This window comes from Cibotium barometz, chromosome 9 (genome assembly GCF_041138505.1).
Source record: "Cibotium barometz isolate CiBa-2024 chromosome 9, ASM4113850v1, whole genome shotgun sequence".
Taxonomy (NCBI): domain Eukaryota; kingdom Viridiplantae; phylum Streptophyta; class Polypodiopsida; order Cyatheales; family Cibotiaceae; genus Cibotium; species Cibotium barometz.
This window is the reverse complement of record NC_141054.1, coordinates 27601178-27623138: the sequence shown is the minus strand read 5'-3', so window position 1 is coordinate 27623138 and position 21961 is coordinate 27601178. Positions and strand designations below refer to the sequence as shown.

Below are 21961 nucleotides of genomic sequence, written 5' to 3'. Positions count from 1 at the left end.
CTCCCAATGCTTCATACCTAGGCTATGCATAAATCTGCTCAATTGTGAGACTGCATATTGTATATCTGGCCTCATGTTGCACACATAAAGAAGGGATCCAACAGCCTGCTAATACAAACTAGCATTAAAAGAGTCTCCTGCATCTTCAAGACTAAGTCGAGTACCTATCTCCAATAGGTGTAGCCACAGGTTTACAATCTTCAAGATTAAACCTCTTCAATAGCTTCTGTATATATTTAGACTACAACATAACAATGTCATCATTGTGCTGCATAAACTTAATCCCCAAATAGTAATGCAAGGGCCCCAAATCTGACATCTCAAAGGATGACTGCAAATCAACCTTAATAAAGGCTGAAATCTGATCTATATCGAGTCTCGTGAGAGCAGCATGTCATCAACGTATAGAACGATGACCAAAAATGTGTCCTTACTCCTAGAGGGTACTCTCTGTTGGATTGTTTTGCAAAAATCATTTGCAACCAAGTATGCATGAATCTTCTCATACCATGCTCTAGGAGCCTGCTTAAGGCCATAAGAAGCCTTTTTCAACCTACATACTTTAGACTCTTCTCCTTTCATAGTAAAACCAGGAGGCTGTGATACATACACCTCCTCATGTAAATCACCATTCAAGAATGCCATGAGAGACATGTTTTCTCTCAGCCACACTATTTTGCTGAGGTGTGTATGGCACTGTACATTGATGCCTTATGCCTTTTTTAGCGATATATGCATGAAATTCCTTGAACACATACTTTCCCTCTCGATCTCAATGAAGAGTGCCAACTTTACATTCACATGCATTTTCAGCCACCCATGGATACAAAGTGCCTAAAGCACATAAAAACATCTGACTTCTGCTTTAATGGATACACTTAGCTATATCTGGAGTAATCATCAATAAAAGTGATGAAGTAGAAATATCCCCCAATAGATGGTGTCCTCATAGGACCACATACATCACTATGTATAAGCTATAATTTCTTAACAGCTCTCACAGATCCATCCTTTAGAAATGATGCCCAATGCATTTTACCAAGAATACACCCCTCACATACATGTCTAGTAGGGGTCTCAAGAGTTGGCAACTCATACACCATATCATGCCTTTGAAGGCGTAACAAACTGCCATAATTCAAATGGCCAAATTGTGCATGCCATAATTCTGCATCACTCATAGCACGAGTCGTAGAGACTGAGCAAGCATCATGCTATAACTTCTCAAATACAGCCATCTTGTATAGGCCATGAAACAAGATACCTGAGGAAATGATAGAATAACCATCATTTCTATCTTGAACTGTACATATGTCATCCACAAATTTCACCATCAAGCTTGACAAGGCTAAGGCTGAAACTGATAGTAAGTTCTTCTTAATTCCTAGCACATATAAAAATTTAGAAAGAGTAAATGTGCCCCCATTTATAGCAATGAGCACAACTCTACCAACTCCTTTGACAAGATATGAGAAACCATTTGCACGTGATGGTTCCTACACTTGGGACAGATTCCAAAGATGAGAACAATTTTTTTTGTGAAGTAATGTGCTTACTTGCACCACTGTCAAAGTACCACGCATCCGATTATGCCACTAACATGCATACATCATGAACAGAATGGTCATAATTGTAATGTACATTCCATGCCCAATCATCTTGAGCAAAACTTGCAGATTCCTTCTTCTCTGCACTTGGTACAGATGCATCAGCCACCACAGCCATGCCCGATTCTTTCTTTTTCTCCTTCTCTAGCCTTTTCTTAAACTCATGTATGTAGTGCCCTGGTTTCCTGCAATAGTCACACTTGCCCTTCTTTTTAGGCTTATCACCTTCTTTCTCTCCATCCTTACTTGAGGATTCTGATTTTGGCTTACAGCCACCATGCGAAGAAGCTTTACCTTTGCCTTTCTGACTAGCAACAAAAGCTTGATCACCAACTCGCATAACAGATCCGTTTTTCCTAGACTGCTCTTCTTGTTGCAAGAGTACTGAAACCAGATCATCCATCATAAGTCTAAGGGTAGAGGTAAAACTCTGCTAAGAATTTGGCAATGCATTGAGAACTGTGGGCACTAATGTACTATCAAGATATATCTCATCCACACTAGCGATTTGCTCCTTAAAGTCTTTGATCTTGGTCAAGAAGCTGTCCATTAAGTCTCTCTCATTCATGTGCTCAGACTCCAACTGTTTGCACATATATGCAACCCGTGCTTCATTGCACACTTCGTATAATGCAGCAAGTGCATCCCATGCCTGTTTTGAAGTCTTACATGCCCGAATATGAGGAATAATGTTCGATGCATAGAAAGTGCAAGCAATGCATGTGCATGTGTATCTCTTCCATCGCATCTCATTTGAGCAGCAGTGGGAGGTACTGGTGGTGCATGTGGAGGAGCCACATCTGTATCAGATTTTACTTTAGATGTACCTGCATCACCTGGTTGCACTACCAGTTGTGAAACAAGATGAGTTTCACTTCCACTCACCACATTCCAAAGGCCTTTAGCAACGAGTACTTGCCTCATCATATAGGACCACAATGGGTAGTTAGTCCCATCAAGTTTGTCTCCTCATCAGTAGGACAACGTGTTGAATACATCACTACTCCCAACCATGACTATCTACCAAATGTAAAATCTTTCAACACACTACAACAACAAGTACTCACTAAATGCGACCCCAGATGGCTTCCATGAATCACCTGCAAAGTGTATGAAAAATAACACAAAGTAGAAAATAGAGTGTTACTGGCGAAAGTATGATGGCCGATGTTGTTAAAGACATTGTAAATGCTGTTGCACTCCAAATTTTTACTGCTGCACAACCCAAACACCCAAAATTGAGTAGAACCAATCCAAAAATGATGCCTCTCTAGAATGTCTACAGAAAACTTGCAGTGCCCAAAACGTGCCCGAATCGCACTGCGGACCCCGAAAATGTTGTATACTTTGTATGTAGCACACTACAGTATATACCTTTTTCTCCTAAGAGGGTATCTCAATCGGAGACAAAAACAAAGTCGTAGGAGGGAGACAACCTACTAGATCAAGTGTCAAGGAAGATAGCTTTGATACCAATTGTTGGAATTAGGGTTAGGGTTGCAACAATGCACACACACAAGATAGAGAAGCTTGAGAGCACACAAACTCACTAGATTAGAATAAACAAATGTGTGCCAGATACAAAAGATAAGTACACACTCCAAAATGAGTAAATAAGAGGGTGTACATATGCATGGGGGAAAAATGGAGAACATTGAAGAAGAATGGGATGGATCATTTGAGGAATTGCAACCTATCCACTAACAATCATTAAAAATTGTTGGAAATTGAGGGCCACTTCCTAGGAGGTCACCCATCCCAGTAGTGTTCATGCCACTGCATGCTTACCCTCCACCACTCTAATCCTTTCCGAGCCATGAAAATTGGTGGAGGAGGGATGATAATGGCCCTAGTATTTTATTATTTATGTATGATCTCATTATCCTTGCCACTATGCATGTGGTATGTAGATGGCCACGCCATTACCTTCCAATACCCTCCGTTGATGTGGTGGCCAAGATGTAGGGTACCCAGAGGCTTTAACAAGACTTGGCTCTCAGAGTTCTGCCTACTCTCATAGAGATGTCACTCGGCTATTCCAGCATATGCTTGCCTAATAGTGATTACTCCGGGCATACCAACACGACTTAGCCTTCTTAGGGCATACTAGCACGACATAGCCTTCTTAGTTGTACACACATTCGGCCGTCGCGCTCAAAGTTGACCAGCTCCACTAACAACATCCCAACATGCCCTCCCTGGCTCTCTAATACTATGTTGGAAATTGGGGGCCACTTCCCACGAGGTCACCCATACCAGTAGTGTTCACGCCACTACGTGCTTAACCTCCACCACTCTAATCCCTTCCAAGCCACAAAAATTGGCGGAGAAGGGATGATAATGGCCCTAGCCTTCTATTATTTATGCATGATCTCATTATCCTTGGCACTATGCACGTGATATGTAAACAACCAAGCCATGACCTTCCAACAAAAATGAAATAAACTTGTACTAAAAGGAATCTTAACAATCCCTTTATATTGATGTGGAACACACGCTCTCAACAGGGACATGACTAGCCAAGGGTTGATGGGTAACATTATTGTGCTCATGATGTTTCACATATATGTATGCAGGTGGTGGTGCTCTAATGTATATGTATGCCAAGTGCAATGCTTGAGCGTCCTATTTGGGATGATATCTCTTAGAATGCACTGATTGCAAGATATGTCCCCAACAGGGCCAAGTTGGGCAAGAATTAAACTATTTCAATTGGTGTAACACACACACACACACACACACATGTACACACATGCACATGTACTAATGCAAACACACACTCTTTCCCCCTACACACTCTCACACATAGACTTCCATCTCTCTCTCTCTCTCTCTCTCTCTCTCTCTCTCTCTCTCTCTCTCTCTCTCTCTCTCCTCCACTCACACACACACACACACACATAGGGGCTGAACTTGGGCAGAATTGGAGGGGATGATGGAGGCGTTGTAAAGGGAGTGTTGGAACCTGCTGGAGAGGACGATCCCGACGTGAAGTGAGTAGGATTTTATTTGAAATAAAAAAAACTACAAATTCAATAAGTAAATTGAATCATCCAAACTGTAAATAAAAAAAACTACAAATTCAACAAGTAAATTTAAATCTGAGACAAAGCACAAACCTTGAGATATTACTAGACCCACAAAGTTCTTATCAATAGAAGTCCAATTTCCAATTGCTACTCTACTTTAGGGTAATGTAAACCTAAGGATTGCAATGAAGGGGTAATCTACTTGTAATTACGGAGGAAACTATAGAATTAATGCCAATAACAAAACTAAATGATGAACTCCTAGTGACCAAAAAGGAAACTATAGAATTAATGCCAATAACAAAACTAAATGATGAACTCCTAGTGAACTCCTAGTGACCAAAATGATGAACTCCTAGTGACCAAAAAGGAAACTATAGAATTAATGCCAATAACAAAACTAAACGATGAAACTCTTAGTGTCCAAAAAGGAAAGTTACCTAAGATGCCTATCAACAAATTAGGGCATTATTATGAGAGAAATCCAATGTTACCAATGGTACACAAGAACTAAGAATTCAAAAATATTTTAGATAGTGATGTTGATGTTAATATTGTCACTAAACTATTTGGGAGATTTAAGGAAAACCACCCATGGAGAAAACTTTGGTTGTAAAGCTAGTGGATGGGACCACAGTAAAACCCACGAGAATCTTGCAATATCTTAAAGTTAAAACCTTTGGAATGAGCTCTTGATTAACCTTTTCATAATGAATTTTCACAGACAAGTGGGTTCATAAGATACGATCCTTATGGTATCCCTACATGCGTAAACCCAAAGTGGTCCATGGTTGTGATACTAATCATTTACCTTAGAGAGAGGGACCAAATGTTGAAGGTTAATTTGTGTGATTATAAGATTCACCCATCATTGGAGACTACTTTTATAGAGGAATCAACACCAGAACCACATCCATCAATATGTGTCAAACTTCTTGTCACACTTTGGAAGATAAGCATACGAAGTCAGAGTATGAACCATTACTTAGGCCTGAGGACCAAAAAACTTGGATGTATCTCTTGGTCACAATTGATGTGCTTCCAAAACCAAGAGGAACAATCTTTGAGATGAACTTAGGGTAGGAGGTAGCACTCGAACAATATTCGAGATGAACTTAGGGCAAGAGGTAGCACCTCTACATATGCTTGGAGTGTTGGGCCCTTCAAGTCTATAGAAACACAAAGTAGCATGGAAGGAATATCTCAATTAGACTTGTAAGGCCACTTTTGCCAAAGGAATCTATGGGAATGCTAGATAATCTAAAAAATCCATAGTAGGAAGTGAAATTGACTTGCATTTATTACACATTGTGGAAGCCATAGATTCACATGAGGTTTTTTGCCAACAATGGAGAAATAAATTACAAACTATATCTATGTACCAATTAAGTTGGTAATGATTGACAAGAAAATGATATCAAACCATGTGAGCAAAGCATAAGGCTAAACTCAAGGAAGAACAATAGTCCAAGGATGAGAAAGATTTATGGAGCCATTAATGATCATCACATGTCTTCTTGGAAACAATTTAAGAGAAGTGCAGAGGGAAATTAGGTCCTCCTATGGTTTAATCTTACACTACTATTTATAATCATCATTTCTTCTTGGAAAAAAGCCAAGAAAAGTGCAAAGGGGAACTGGTTATCTCTCCTATGCTAAAGTAAAAGAAGAAATCCAAAGAAATCTTGGAGAAGACTTGATACATGTACCTTGTAAGGACTTAAAATCAAAAGTGGAGAAGGAGCTCCTGGAGTTGCTTTAGGGATTCCAAGAATTATTTGCTTTTTGAAGTATACTAACATGAAGGGAGGCCTGGTTGAATTAGTGACACATACCATCCTTATCATGAAAGGTGTGCGGCTATTAAATCAACTCCTTATTCTATGAAACCAAAATATCACAATTAGTTAAGGAAGTGATGTAGGGTCTATAAGATAGGATATAACGATTGGGTTTCACCCATATCAATTGTACTTAAAAGAATAGAACGTACCAAGCGGCTATTAAATCAACTCCTTATTCTATGAAACCAAAATATCACAATTAGTTAAGGAAGTGATGTAGGGTTTATAAGATAGGATATAACAATTGGGTTTCACGTCCTTATTCTATGAAACCAAAATATCACAATTAGTTAAGGAAGTGATGTAGGGTTTATAAGATAGGATATAACAATTGGGTTTCACCCATACATCTTCCAAAGTGTGGCAACAACATGCTTGACACATATTGATGGATGTGGTTCTGGTATTGATTCCTCTGTAAAAGTAATCTCCACTCATGGGTGTATCTTCTAATCACACAAATTAACCTCCTTCAACATTGGATCCCTCTTTTTGAGGTAAATGATTAGTATCCCAATCATTTTATGCATGTAGGGCTACCCTAGGATCACATCTCATAAACCCACTTGTTTGTTAAAATTCATTACCACAAAGGTAAATCAAGGTCTCATTCCAAAGGTTTTGACTTTAAAATCTTGCAAGAGTCTCATGGGTTTTATTGTGTTCACAACCAAAGTTGTTTTCTCTATGGGTGGTTTTCCTTGAATCTCCCAAATAGTTTAGTGACAATATTGACATGAACATCACCATTTGAAAAAATAGCTGTGACTTCTTAGTTCTTGTGTACCATTGGTAACATTGGATTGCTCTCATAGTAATGCCCTAGTTTGCTAATAGGCACCTTAGTAGGTAGCTTTCCTTTTTGGTCACTAGGAGTTTCATCATTTAGCTTTGCTATTGGCATTAATACTATAGTTTCCTTTGTAAATTACAAGTAGATTACCCTCTATCACAATCCTTCAAATCCTTTCATAAGTTTGCATTACCCCCTAAAGTAGAGTAGTAATTGGAACTTGGACCTCCGTTGTTGATAGGAACTTTGTGGGTCTAGTAATATGTGAAAAGATGTAGGGGAGAAGAGAGCTTGAGCTCTTACAAGCACACAGACACTCACATAAACCCTAGAAGAGAACACACAAGGTGAGAGGCTGAAAATTCTTCTTCTTCTTCACACAACAAAACAGGTCTACTAAGAAGATAAAGTGACTAATGCACATAATAGATTATATACAAATGGTCCATAATCTGAGCACGCTAAGAGGAGTGGGTAGGTGTGGACTAGTCAGTGTAGTCTAGCTATAGAATCTCTAGCGAAGGTATATCAGTGCCAGCTACCAAACCCACCAGTGATGTAAATGTCGAACGGTCATGCACGTGCCTCGTGAGTGTCAGCTCATGTTGAGCTTGACATCTCAACACTCCCCCTCAAGCTCAACTCTAGCTCATGAGCTCCAAGCATATCTCAAAATCTGCAGAGCTTTTCAGCTCCCAAGGCCTTCGTGAAGATGTCAGCAAGACCTGATCCTGTGTGCTGACGTAGGCCAAGTTGATGTTACCTATAAAGACTCTCTCCTTAATGAAGTGGTAATGTACCTCAAGTGTTTCGTCCGCGCATGGAAAACTAGGTTCTTGGCCAACTGTATACTATTAAGATTGTCACAATATATGAAAACCTTTCTCTCCGCATGCAACCCCAAATTAGCAAAAGTAGCTTACGTAACCAAGCTAACTTACATGCTGCCACCGTAGATCCTCTGTATTCAACAAGGTAACTGTGGGTTGCTTCTTGCTGCTCCATGTCACAGCAACACTCCCCAATGAAAACATAAATCCACTAGTAGATTTCTCGTCTGAGATGCTACCTGCCCAATCTGCATCTGTGTACCCATATAGCTCCAATGGTACACTAGCTGCATAAAATAATGCATAATCAATAGTGGCCCTCAAATACCGAAGTGTGCGTCGCACACTGTCAAGATGTGTTTTGTGCGGAACCTGCATAAACTGGCTCTCTAAGCCAACAATGTAACTCAAATCTGGCCTGCTGATCTGACATAGATCAAACTCCCCACAATCTTCATGTATATAGTGAGATCGTTCAACACATACCCTACATCCGCACTAAGCTTGCCATTTTGATTTAATGGCACCAAGATTGAATCCCACACTTGGACAACATGTCCAATACATATACTCTATGTGACAACCAAATACCCTCAGGTGTGCGAATGACCTCAATTCCCAAAAAGTAGTGCAGATCTCCCAAATCCTTCATCTCAAACTTCCTTTTGAGAAGACTTTTCACATGCTCAATCTCATCCAAGTTGTCAGCCCCAATAATAAAATCATCTACATATATGGTGATGATCACAATACCCTTATCACTCTTGTGCACATACAAAGAGTGATTTGCATCTGCCATATGAAAACCAATAGTGACAAGATACTCAGCAATCTTGTTATGCCATGCTCGTGGAGCTTGCTTTCAGCCCATACAAAGCCTTATGAAGCTTACGTACATACTCTGGGTGACTTGTATCCTCAAAACCAGGTGGCTGATCCATATACACTTCTTCTTGCAAGTCGCCATCATGTAAGAGCACATTTTTTACATCCATCTGGTATTAAAACTAGCCTTTAGCTATCACGCTACCGCAATCATAACTCAAAACCAGGTGACTTGTATCCTCAAAACCAGGTGGCTGATCCATATACACTTCTTCTTGCAAGTCGCCATCATGTAAGAGCACATTTTTTACATCCATCTGATATTAAAACTAGCCTTTAGCTGTCACGCCACCGTAATCATAACTCTCATAGTTGCCATCTTCGCAATCAAGGCAAATATCTCCTCATAATCAATCCCATGTATTTGCGCATATCCTTTGGCTACCAATCTAGCCTTGTACCTGCTTATGCTACCATCACTATTATGTTTCACCTTATACATCTTCATGAAATACACCCACACTTTCCTCGTGTGGTCATCAATGAATGTTACGTAGTACTTGCAACCACCCATAGACATAGTCCCATACATCTGAATGCAAAACATCTAGTACATTCCTACTCACATTTCTATCATGTGGAAATACATGCTTTGTTTACTTTCCAAATTGACATGCTTCACATACTTTCTGCATGCCTTCAACTTTAAACTTAGGCAGCCCTGTCACAATTTCTTTAGCCTGCATAGTTTTCATTCTTCGCCCAATTCTCTTATGCCAAATGTTTGTATCTGCAACAACTCCTGAACCATTTGCAAACATTGCAACACTCACTTTAGACATATTTACATTCAATGTAAACATTCTGTCCACTCTATTACCTTTTGCAACCAACCTGCACTTATCTTTAAAGTTTTCTACATAACAGCCCCATCAGGGTTAAATCGAACCTACAAACCTTGCTCAATCATCTGGCCAACAAAAAACCAGATTCTTTGTAATGTTCAGAACATAAAGTACATCTGTAAGGTACTTCACCTTACCATCTTGCATAGACAATGGCACATCTCCAACATGGGCAATCGGATAAGCAATGTCATCCCCTTTTTCAACAAAACCTGGTCTTTCAAGACTTTTCATTTCCTTGAACCACTCACCATGACTTGTCGTATGGTTTGAAGCACCTGAATCAACATACCATACATCATCCTTACATGTTGCTACATCATTTCCAAACACAGCATTACCCACATGTTGCATAACAAACAACCTCTCATTATCCTCACTATTTCTGCTAGAGGATGCATAGTTGTTTTGCTGTAGTTTTCCATTTCGCATGTTACTCTGCTACTTATAGCAATCTGCCTACACATGTCAAGGCTTACCATAATAAAAACAACCTCGTGTTTCATTATGCTGCCTTTGCCAATGCTAGACTCTGGCTAGGACTCTAGTTGGGCATGGCTGTAATACCTAGCCTAGAACACAAGGATTCCACAATGCCCTTGGTCTTCAAGGAATAATCATTCATCATGGACATATTTTTCTTCTCACAATATGAAGCTCATTCTTCAACTCAATCTTTCGTGCCTTGGTGTTAGTTTCATACAGCTTCACCAAGGTACCCCATGCCTCCTTAGGTGACTTGGCATCCTGTATATGCCCAATCATTGTGTCCTCCTTAGGTGACTTGGCATCCTGTATATGCCCAATCATAGTGTCATGTATGTTGATAGAAAGCCAATACATGAATTTCCTTGCTCCTTGATTCCAATCCTTGAATTCTTTTACATCTCCAGCAGTTGGATTAATCTCCGGTATCTCTGGTGCCTCCTCATGTTCACCTTCAATATAGTCCTAGTAACCTTTTCCCATCAAGAAATTTGTTAATCTAAACCTCCAAGCATGGAAGTTGTTCTTGTCAAGATTCTCTGCAACAATCTAGTTTATTCCATCATTCGACATCTTGTCTGCAACACAAATTTACCAAAAAAACAGCACTCTTGTTTGATCTACACAAACTGTTGTATTCTCTGCAGGCTGTACTATACTGCACCTAAACTGTCACAACCAGTGATCTCAGTTTGCATACATACACCCAATGGCAACTTTAAGACCTCTTTGTAGTACACATAGTGTCTTCACAACCAATCACCCTTCATGTAGTTCCAAAAACAGAGTTCTGCAAAGAATCGAAACTTACCTGCAGTGCCCATGAACGCCTGCAAACTGAAAAATGAAGGTCCAGACGCGCCCGAAATGCGTTTTCGGCTCGAAAAATTTTGTCCAATGGGTAGTTTAGTTGCCTTATAACTCTACTCCCTACGAATAAAGCTCCTCAATCAGAGTTTGTTTGCCAGTGCCTCTCGAAGAGCTCCCGACAAGGGGGTAGTAGCTAACACAAAGGGGGAAGAGTAGATGAAGCTCTTACCCTCGTACCGCTTCCTGTGATTCTCTTGCTTGCTGCTTAGTCCTTAGCATGAACTAGGATCTGATACCATGAAAAGATGTAGGGGAGAAGAGAGCTTGAGCTCTTACAAGCACACACACACTCACACAAACCCTAGAAGAGAACACACAAGGTGAGAGGCTGAAAATTCTTCTCCTTCTTCACACAACAAAAGAGGACTACTAAGAAGATAAAGTTACTAACACACATAATAGATTATATACAAGAAGCGGTCCATAATGTGAACACGCTAAATAAGAGGATTGGGTAGGTGTGGACTAGTCGGTGTAGTCCAGCTGTAGAATCTTTGGCGAAGATATGTTGGTGCGAGCTACCAAACCCACTAGTGATGTAAATGTCGAATGGTCATGCAGGCCTCTCATGAGTGTCAGCTCATGTTGAGCTTGACATCTCAACAATATGTCAAGGTCTATACTTTGTCTCACTTGGTAGTGTTGCAAGTGTTGCACTGCATTCCACATCAATATAAAGGAATTTATAAGATTCCTTTTGGTACAAGTTTATATCATTTCCAATGATTATTAGTGGATAAGGCACCATTCAACCCAAACAATCCATCCCATTCTTCTTCAGTATTCTCCATTATCACCTCTAGAGTAGATTTCTTTATGAACATGGGTTTCCTTTTGAAAGTGTAGTGAGATCCCCATTGTTGGTAGCATTCGAGGGTAGAATGCTTAGGACGTTCTGGATATTACATTTTTTATAATGGGTAGAAGATCTTCAAGAGTTATTGTCTCAACAAGTATGGCTAAGACTAGATATATGAGCATAATGAAGCTTATTTTGCACTTGTGTTCCAAGTATAAAGGCGGCACAATGTTCTCCCCCAAGAGAAGAGAGATTTGTAATGAGAATCTTCTAAAAACTACATAAGTAGTTTGTAGTTTTGGAGAACCTTCTCAAAACTACATAAGTAATTTGTAGTTTTGAGAAGAGGGGAGAGATTTGTAATGACCTTCTCAAAACTACATAAATTACATAAGTTGTTTGTAGTAAATTATGAGGTATAGCTATCAAGGTCCATGTTCAAGACATTTACTTGGTCTTGTGTGTAATTGCATGTATTGTATTGTAGATATTAGAGCCGTAAGGGCCAAGTATATTTAATGAAGAAGCTTAAGCCCCTTTGATTTTTACTTCCAAATGCCACTTTTAGAGGGCCTTGCAAAATATATGCATATTATGGTGACTCAACACCTTATAAAGTAAATTTCTTATTAAAGCACTTCAAATGAATGCAAAATATATAGCATATAATAATTTACCATCTTGGTTCACTAAATACAACTTAGATTTCATTCACATCACAAAGCACACAAAATTGAAAGCTTGTTGCATGTGATAAAATTATGCCTTTTTTAATCTCTCCCATCATCGTCAAATGTTTAAAGGTTTTTTGAACTTAAACCTTGGGCATTTAGTCACACGATTTAACATACAGAGAAAAAGGGTCATTTTATTAGACGCACCTAGACTGGTAGTGCTTTTGGCGATACCTCTTCTTTACATAGCCTGATTATTAATGTGGTGTCGATTATAGAAAATCCCTAATTTCACTTCACAATCCACTCCATTAAAATATGTGAAGTTTCGTTATACTGAAGGTACAAATTTAGTAAGTGGAAAACTTGAGGTGGTATTTCTTCATTGGTGAAAGAAGAGGAGTTACTTGGTTAGTTAATGTCCATAATTCAAGGGTAGCACTATCCACAAAGTAAAAGAATTTAAACACTAAAAATTCATTAAAAATGGTAAATTTTAATTATCTAAATAGAATTTATTAAGAAAAACCCCATAATAAAAACTATTTCCCCCCCTTTTTTGTAATGTATGCCTATAAAATAGGACCTTATATACCCTAAAGCATGTGTATTTTGTTAATGATTTGGAAGGATGCCTCTAGCATGTAAGATAGGTGTTGTCGGCTCATATGTACCTATCTTAAGTTCTTAATGTTAATACTTTTCTTTATGGTGACAGTTGGGGTATGATATGATGTCTTACCAACTTGATATTTGTAAAAAATGGTATTTGTGCCTCCGTACTTACACACACACACACACACACACACACATTATCTACTATTTACTCATAACTTGTTTAAAAAATGAATATAGATTGATGGGTATCAAACTCAAGCTCACATAGAGGGATGAAAAATGCTTCCACACACCCATTTACATTGTCTCCTTATTTCTTCATACTTACCAAGAGAAAGGAACCTTTTTAAGGCTTTTGCTTTTTACAATTTGATATCCAACTAGTGCTTAAAAAATTATTTCATGATTCACATCTTTTGGAATGCATGTTCATGCAAAAGAAACTCCAATAACAAAAGGAACGACAAATAAATATGAGCATGGTGGATCAACAATAATGCACTCACCTTCTTATGACTAGAACTAATGCACCACTTACCATAATGACTCATGACATAATGAGCACTAAACTTTACACATCCTCTAATTTGGGTAAATACAATTCAACAAGCATGCATAGCAAATTTCTTGTTATAATTATTATGTGGATTATATTGTAAAGCTATTTGAAAATAATGATGGACATATTACTTGAACATGAAAAAGTTCTATATCTCTAATCACTTGAATTTACATAAAAAAGCATGCCATTGATTAGATCCATTATCCCAAGTCTTGTCTTTGCCAATTCACCACCATCAATGTAAATCTTAAAGATTTAACCAAGAATTATGTTTATGTGCTTTCGATTGGACCCATAATCTCACATGACTTCAAAAAAATCCAAATTGAAATCAAATCCATTATGAGAAAGGAAGATTTATGAGAGTAAGCCCAAGTACTACTTGCTAAGTGCCATTAAGGTAGATCTTTAAATACAAAACACAAATTGTACCATATATAGTTTCCTATATATTTTTATGTTTGGAGAGAAAAGGATTCCCTCTAGATGAAACTCACAATTGCCAATAGAGTAGGACTAATTACCACATTACTATTGAGACATCCGTACAATTTGATTAGGACTAATTGCCACATTACTATTGAGACATCCGTACAATTTGATTTAAATCGAGAATTTTAAGTGACACGAGGTAAACAAGGCAATATCTAATGGGTGAAATCCAAAGTCCAAAAAGCACCATCCAAAAGTGGTAGATGCTATCAAAGAAACCCACATTAGAAATAAATAAATATGAGTAGAAATGTGAGTTGAACAAAGCATATATAAAAACTATAATTCAATTTGAAAAAGGCCAAAAAAATAAATTAAAGTGTGTTCCAAGTTAGCATAAAGCACCAACTATCTATTAGTGGTAGATGCAATGGAAAAGTCATTGTTACAATATACAACTATGAAGGTAGATGCAATGGTCCAATTTTACCATACAAAATCACCGCTTTACCATTAAGGTGGATTACTAGAAAGCTTGAAGGCATTGAAAGGCAGAACCCATCTTCATTTTCACCTGCATTGGTTGCAATATGCATGTCCACTACTGTTCTATCTCAGATCTCATCAGTCTTACCATTAGCGATTCGCCAGCGCTACTTAATTTCCATATTGTTGCCTGTCCGCTCTTGATTTGCAGTTCTGCATTGCTTAATCGACGTGGGCTCTGCTCAATCCCCATCTTTAGCTGCCTTCTTTGGTGACTGCAGTGAAGCTTGTGTATTGGGCAGCTCACATTTGGCCGGATCGGGCCCTTTCCTACAATGGTAATTGTTCCTTCTTATTAATCCTTTGCGATTAAGTATTGCAGATTTGATTTGTTCGCACAGTTATATAAATCATCTGTGTGCAACATTTGCAGGTGGTTTTAGCAGCTTCCATTGTCGCCAAAAATGGGAAAGGTGAGCGATTTCCCCCTTAGTTTATCTGCATTTTTGTTTGTTGATGAGGTCGTCTCATGTGAGACATGGAGACCCTCCACAGTGTTCTCTGAGTAGTCAGATCTGTCTCGCCTGTGACCATGTAGGTGTATTTTGTTTAAAGCTTTCTTGAAATGATGACAAAACCATGCTTACTGGTCATATGATGATGTTATTAGTGTTTCATGATATGATGGTAATACCCATGTGATAATGTTACCAATCTTTACAGCAGATATCATGGTAATACCCATATGGAAGCTGAATGGGAATCAGTCTGAATTGATGATTTCATCCACCTTTGCTGCTGTCTAAGCTCACTAATGAATATGGTTATCCGTAACAAGCCCAACTTCCAAGTGACACTGGGGAGCCGGGCCCTTTAAGAGTGGCTAGGTAGAGGCTGCTTGCAATGAGGATAGACCTGCTTTGCAGTCAGTTGGGAGGTGGGTTGAGGTTACTTTGTAAGTAGATGGCCTAAGGTTGGACATATGACCACCATCAACTGTTGCATGCACACATGTCTCTGTCTGGTCCATGTGGCATAACTTAACCATAGCTGTACATTAAGGAAGCTTATTGGGGGTAGATCAGCTAAGTAGCCGGTTCCGATTCATGGGACAGAGCAGGCCCATTATTGAGGTGGGGTACAGCAAGCAGGAGCAAAAGACACCATGAGCAGATCTGTTGGCCAAGCAAACGGTCGTGGCTTTCCAGATTGTTGGCAGTGCGACCAGCAGACTAGCTGTGTGGCAGCTTAATATTTTATGGAATTCCACCTGTTGTGCAAGGTGTTCAGGGGGTCTAGTTGCCACGGACTATTTACTTTCTTCTCTTTGTTGGGCAAGTCTGGTCAAGAGTAGGGGGGACACACAACATTGGGGACATGCTCAAACGGTAGGAAAAGCAGCTAGTTGCAGCAAGCCCCAAACTGAGATTTAAGCCCTCCAGTAGTGTCTGAGTTATATTTGTGATTACTCCTCCCAGCAGCAGTTCTATCAATGCCCGTTCCTAAAAGGTTTTGTCCGAGTTGCTAGTTGAAATTGTGCTAATTCTTTCTATCTTTAGTGGTGCATTTGCCCTATCAACTACTTATTGTTGTACCAATTCTTTCTATTTGCTACTTCCCTTAGTGCTAGGCTTCATTATGGCTGAGTCTGCCCTGCATCTCCAGAGGTTTGACAAAAAACTCAGTACGAAGGGCTTTGTGTGAATATATGCTCTTATGTGTGTGTGTGTGTGTGTGTGTGAGAGAGAGAGAGAGAGAGAGAGAGAGAGAGAGAGAGAGAGAGTATCTTGATACAGAGTTCTACACCCACTATTGGGCACTGATGATGTTAGTGGGGATGTCACAGTATCTAGTCCATACTATGCATAATGGAGTTGATAGTTAGTCTTGTGGGTTGACTACCATGAGTATATAACATGCACGTTCCTAAATTGGGCATGTTCCTGGATTCATCTAGGTATATGATTGCAGGTGGGACCCAATGGTAATCACAACAGTCAGCTTGTGGTTACTCCTCCTAGCAGCGGTTATATCAATGTCCCTGGTAATTGAGCGTGATCACAAGTGAGCCAACAATGGTCATAATAATAAGCTCATGGTTCCACCAGTTCAAATTGACATGGGAAGCCTCTTCCCATGTAGCATTGCCGTATCATTGATCAATCTTGCAGATTGCCCTGTTCTTGTACTTTTTGATCCCATTCCGATGTGCTGTGGAGTATGAGCATTGATAAGCTGGCTGATATCATTCATGTATCATGAACGTGTAGAAAGGCCCAGGAGGCCTCAATAGATCAAAGAACACCATATCTAGACAGTCATAGGCGCAGAGACAGACACACACATAGGCGTAAAATGAGATGATTGATTTTTGATTGAGTTGGTGGTTACATTCATATAGAAGGAGAGGTTGGTAACCGTTTTGCATGGTGCATCTAGTGCTGTTTGGCATCTTATGTCTTGTGCGCGCTAGGCTTACATTCCAACAGAACCCATTGTGAATGTACCATGCATATATTTTGTTTCATAAAAATTCTATTAGTTTCTTTATTCTTTCTGTGTTGTATTCTTCAATGAATTGCTCTTGTATTGCAGCTTTGATTTCCCGGCAATTTGCAAATATAACCCGAATACGAATTGAGGGGTTGCTTGCAGCTTTTCCAAAGCTGATCCTTGGTGAGAAGCAGCATACATATGTGGAGGCAGAAAATGTTCGTTATGTTTATCAACCCCTGGAGTCACTCTACATACTGTTGGTGACAAACAAGCAAAGCAATATACTAGAAGACCTCGAAACACTGAGGTTGCTTTCCAAAATTGTATCCTCTTAAAGAAAGGCAATATGTTTTTTTTTTTTTTTTTGGAGTCTTATCATAATCTAGGGTGTTGTTGCACTTGCATGCCAAATTGGAGGCCTTGACCAGCCTCAGATACCTGAATTCTGTCCAAGTCTGGAAGAGGAAGCCATTAGTAGCATGGCTTTTGAGCTCATTTTTGCAATCGATGAGTTGATTTCCTTGGGACACAAAGAGAATGTGACTATTACCCAGGTTAAGCAGTATCTAGATATGGAGAGCCATGAAGAGAGGCTTCACAAGCTGGTCGTACAGAGCAAGATAGATGAAGCCAAAGACGTGATGATGCGTAAAGCAAGCGCCATTGACAAAAACAAGGTGCTTATCTGACGTGGAAGATAGAGCTGTACAATTTCATATTTGGCTTGACGTTTCGCTGACAGATTTTGATCTTGTGTGCAGCTGGAAAGGCAGAGGTCTGATGGCATAAGTTTTGTCCCGGTATCAGCAGCAAACGGGTCTGGAAGGTATGAAAATGGGTATCAAGATGGCAAATCATTCGGAAACGGCACTTCAGGAAGCACTTTGAGATTCGGATCTCTAGACTCTCTCGCTTTACCAAAACCAGCAGGTAGCTAGCTTCCAATTACCTTATCCAAAATTTCACCTGATCTTTTAGTAGGTAAAATTGCTAGTAACTGTAGGTTTATATGTTTGGGCATGGCCGTATTTTACATGTTGAATTCTTTCCTTGGCAGCTAGGGGCTCTACTCCTCTTTCAACACCTTCTAGTAATGGAGGCATGAAGCTAGGCAAGGGGCAAGGGACAAAGCAGTTACTTGAGTCTTTGAAAGCTGAGGGAGAAGTCATTGTGGAGGAGGTCCAACCTATTCCTGGGCCCTTGAAATCTGCTGTTGTTGCAACTGATCCCGTAACGGTAACGATCGAAGAGAAGCTGATTGTGACACTAAAAAAGGATGGTGGCCTTGAGAATTTTGAATTACAAGGGACCATGACACTGATTGTTCAGAGTAATGAGAATGCTCAGATTTGCCTTCAGGTGCACTTTTCGCCTTTCAAACAGTGATCTAAGTTTTGTTGTGTAAGGATTAGTTTGAAGGATACCTGGAGAGCTAAGCAACTGTCCCATATGTAAATGGTTACAATTAGCACCCTTGTCCAATAAAAGCAAGGGATAGCTATGTATATGGCTAAAATTAGAACCCTTGTCCAATATAAGCAAGGGGGGCAGGCTCATAACTCAGTGTGTTGAGCCAAACTTGTGTGGACCTGGATTAAGCCAACCTTTTGTGGTCTAATTTTATGTGTATGTGAGTGCTCTAGATGTAGGATGTGGGGCAACATCGCAGGGGTTGTTAAAAAGATGGCCCCACAAACAACTGGGAGATATCTGTAAACAGCCTTAGATTGCTATATATGCAAGCATTTATATAGAAATCTGCTTTTGTGTGTGGCACTCCCTTGGTCCATGGAGCATGTAACAATCTTGGCAACCCCTCAAAGATGGGCAGTCAATCTTGCGGTGGTGGGACCCCTCTGCCTCTCAGGGGCCCATCTTGGCTGGTTGTCAATGATGGATTGGCGGGGGGAAGTCTGTGACAGGCCTGAATGTTAAGAGGGTTGCTAGCACCTGTTTCAGGAATCGTGTGGTTGAAATGTGTGAAGCCTTGAGTAGAACTGTTGTGCATAGATGTGCTATGCTTGATGTGGCATATCCAAAAGGTCGAAAGCTTCAATGTCACCATGCTTATTGAATACAAGTTTTTCTTTTCCTTTTGCCTTCCAGGTAGAGACTAGTGCGAATGAGAATGTTCAATTAAAGACACACCCTCGCATCGACAAAGATCGCTTTTCAAAAGACAAGGTTCTTGGATTGAAAAATGCAAGTGCGTCTTTTCCCATTGGCACCCCCTTGGATGTGTTGAAGTGGCGACTGCAGAGCCGGGACGAGTCACTGGTACCTCTAAACAGTAAGATTTTTTTGTCATTGACATGTGCAAGCATTCAGTTCTTCAACACGAGCGTTCTCAAAACTTCACCATTGTTGCTCTTTGTGCCTTAGTCAATTGTTGGCCATCTGTTTCTCGCAATGAATGCTTGGTCAACATTGAGTATGAAGCGTCCAAGGCTTTCGAGCTCAAGAATGTTGTGGTTACCATTCCCTTACCCGCTCTTAGGGATGCCCCAGTTGTGAATCAGGTTGATGGAGATTGGCGGTCAGTTCACTTAGCTCTCAATGTTCATGACATCTCATCGATTTATTGCTGCATTGTGTAATGGTTTTTGATGATATGGGCCATATACTTGGGACTCATATGGCTATGGTTTTTCATTTGGACAGGTACGATCCCAGGAAGTCAGTTTTAGAATGGTCTATTCTCCTAATAGACAACAGTAACCGAAGGTTTACTGCATTTTACAATCTCCTTCTCAATAATGAGAGATGTGGACAATATTGATTTGGCATTGTGTGTGCAGTGGATCCATGGAGTTTATCGTGCCAACATCTGATCCATCAGCCTTCTTCCCTATTGATGTCAAATTCTCCGCATCCAAATTCTTTTGCAACGTTAAGGTACATTATCATCTCCCCTGCCCGTTAGAGGGGGCCAACCTAGGCTGCCTGTCAGGGATGGATGGCCAATCCTGTCTATTCAACTGCCCATGGGCTGTTGCGTAGGCAGGGAATTTTGCGTTTCCATCCTTCTCATTCAATTGTTTGTCTAAATGTCTGTTTGTGTGAGCAATAGCTTGCAGGTGTAAGTGATGTGAACAGTGGGAACTACGTGAAACACGGTGGGCAAACACAGCTTGCAGTAGAGAGTTACCAAGTTGTGTAATGTAGCTGTTTGGATTCGTTTCACACAAGTAGTGATGAAGTTATTCTAGAGCTTGAAGCCTGTGTACGCAACATTGATGTGTGCCATCATTGTGCCTATATTCATCCTAGCAAAGTGAGGTCAATTCTATCACAGATTTCATCCTAAGCAGAGGTTTTGGCCATGGTCCATGTCGTTCTTACATACATCTTGGTAGCTTGTTGAGGGTGCATGGTATCATAGCAGTGGACATGCCTGCTTGATTGATTCAGGAACGTCACCAACTGAGCAGGCTAATCCCTATGATAAAAGCATGTCTCTCAATACTCAAATCTCTTCTCCTATTTTGACAGTACTGGGTTATTTGAGGCTCAGTGGTATTTGATGCATGTAGTCCTTACATATAACCATTGAAGACGATCTCAATTGACGCTTCTTATCTGAAGGGTTAATCAACCTTTTTTCAAAAGTAATAATCGTGTAACAGCGTGCCATTTGTTGAGGCATTAATGGTTGCATCAATTGGTTACAACGAAGAACATGGAACTAATTGTGCATTGTTGCTAAATGAGAGCAAGTGTTTGCTTCCTTCCATGTGACCAGCTGCCAACCCAAGCTCAAGCACAAGGCTTATGGTGTACAATGAATGCACCCTGCATGATGTGGCCCTTAGTCATGCCCTTGAACCCATGCCATTATCTTTTTATTCGTTTTACCTTGCATTATAACTCCTTTTTCTTAAATTCGAGAGCATTGTAAGAAATATATTTTTGGGTGCAGCACATATATCCTACAGAAAAGTAATTAGGATTCTTTTTTGTATTAATGATTCAAGTAGGAATCACTATTTGAAATAGGTTATAAAATGGGATCCCAAGACAAAAATTGAGTCAAATGTAATTGTCTCCACATCCAATATAGTTTTCATATGAGGTGAAACAACCCAGTTCATATTATACAGTACTTCTAAATCTAAGCATGAATTATATGGTTGGGATAAGTCTTCATGGTTTATGATACACATTGCACGTCTTTGGCAAGAAATGGGGCAAGTGATGTGAAATTGTAAGGAGTTTGGAATGATATGAGTGTTTGCTATGGGAGTCACGAGTGATGGATGTAAGCTTTTTTTGTAATGGGAGCTTTTGGAAATGGCTTAGTGTGGTTTGTGAAATTTACTTGATCAAAGATGGAGCGAAATTTACTTGATCAAAGGAGTCAGCTTAGATTTTGTTCATTGCTTGGGTGGGATGGAAGTTGTCCTAGAAGATGAATTTGAGCAAGTGAGGTTATTCATTTGCTCTGTGTATTTATGCAATCCCATTACATGTGTTAAGTGTGGTCTCTAAAGCAATGGTTGTGCTGACTGCACAATGAGCTCCATCTAGTGTAGAATCACAAGACATTGCCTGTTATGACTCTCTTGTCCGAAGATAGCCTTGCTTTAATTAAGGGGTTCCCTGTGATTTCAACCACTGGTTTTTGCCCTCTGTCTTGCACAAGCTACCCTGTTACACATATAGCCCTTGCTTTCTTGAAAGTATCCCAAGATGATACACTTCTCAG

The 21961-nt window shown here is 39.8% G+C and overlaps 1 protein-coding gene across 1 annotated transcript; it reads left to right on the top strand.

Annotated features, from left to right (window-relative positions):
* The first annotated feature begins 14592 nt into the window (after positions 1 to 14592).
* On the top strand, positions 14593 to 20868 carry LOC147635408 (coatomer subunit delta-3-like). Its single transcript, XM_086802681.1, has 11 exons — positions 14593 to 15098; positions 15194 to 15233; positions 17356 to 17579; positions 17691 to 17933; positions 18018 to 18186; positions 18314 to 18615; positions 19363 to 19546; positions 19639 to 19792; positions 19918 to 19980; positions 20055 to 20151; positions 20327 to 20868. Exons 1-11 carry the CDS (start codon positions 15096 to 15098, stop codon positions 20414 to 20416), a joined length of 1569 nt encoding a protein of 522 aa, XP_086658807.1. The 5' UTR covers positions 14593 to 15095; the 3' UTR covers positions 20417 to 20868.
* Positions 20869 to 21961: the final 1093 nt, after the last annotated feature.

Excerpts from the sequence above, each read along its gene's own strand:
- LOC147635408 (XM_086802681.1), top strand. Across the intron at positions 18,187-18,313 it reads CGCTTTACCAAAACCAGCAG|CTAGGGGCTCTACTCCTCTT; the intron begins GTAGCTAGCTTC and ends TTTCCTTGGCAG. Across the intron at positions 18,616-19,362 it reads ATGCTCAGATTTGCCTTCAG|GTAGAGACTAGTGCGAATGA; the intron begins GTGCACTTTTCG and ends TTTGCCTTCCAG.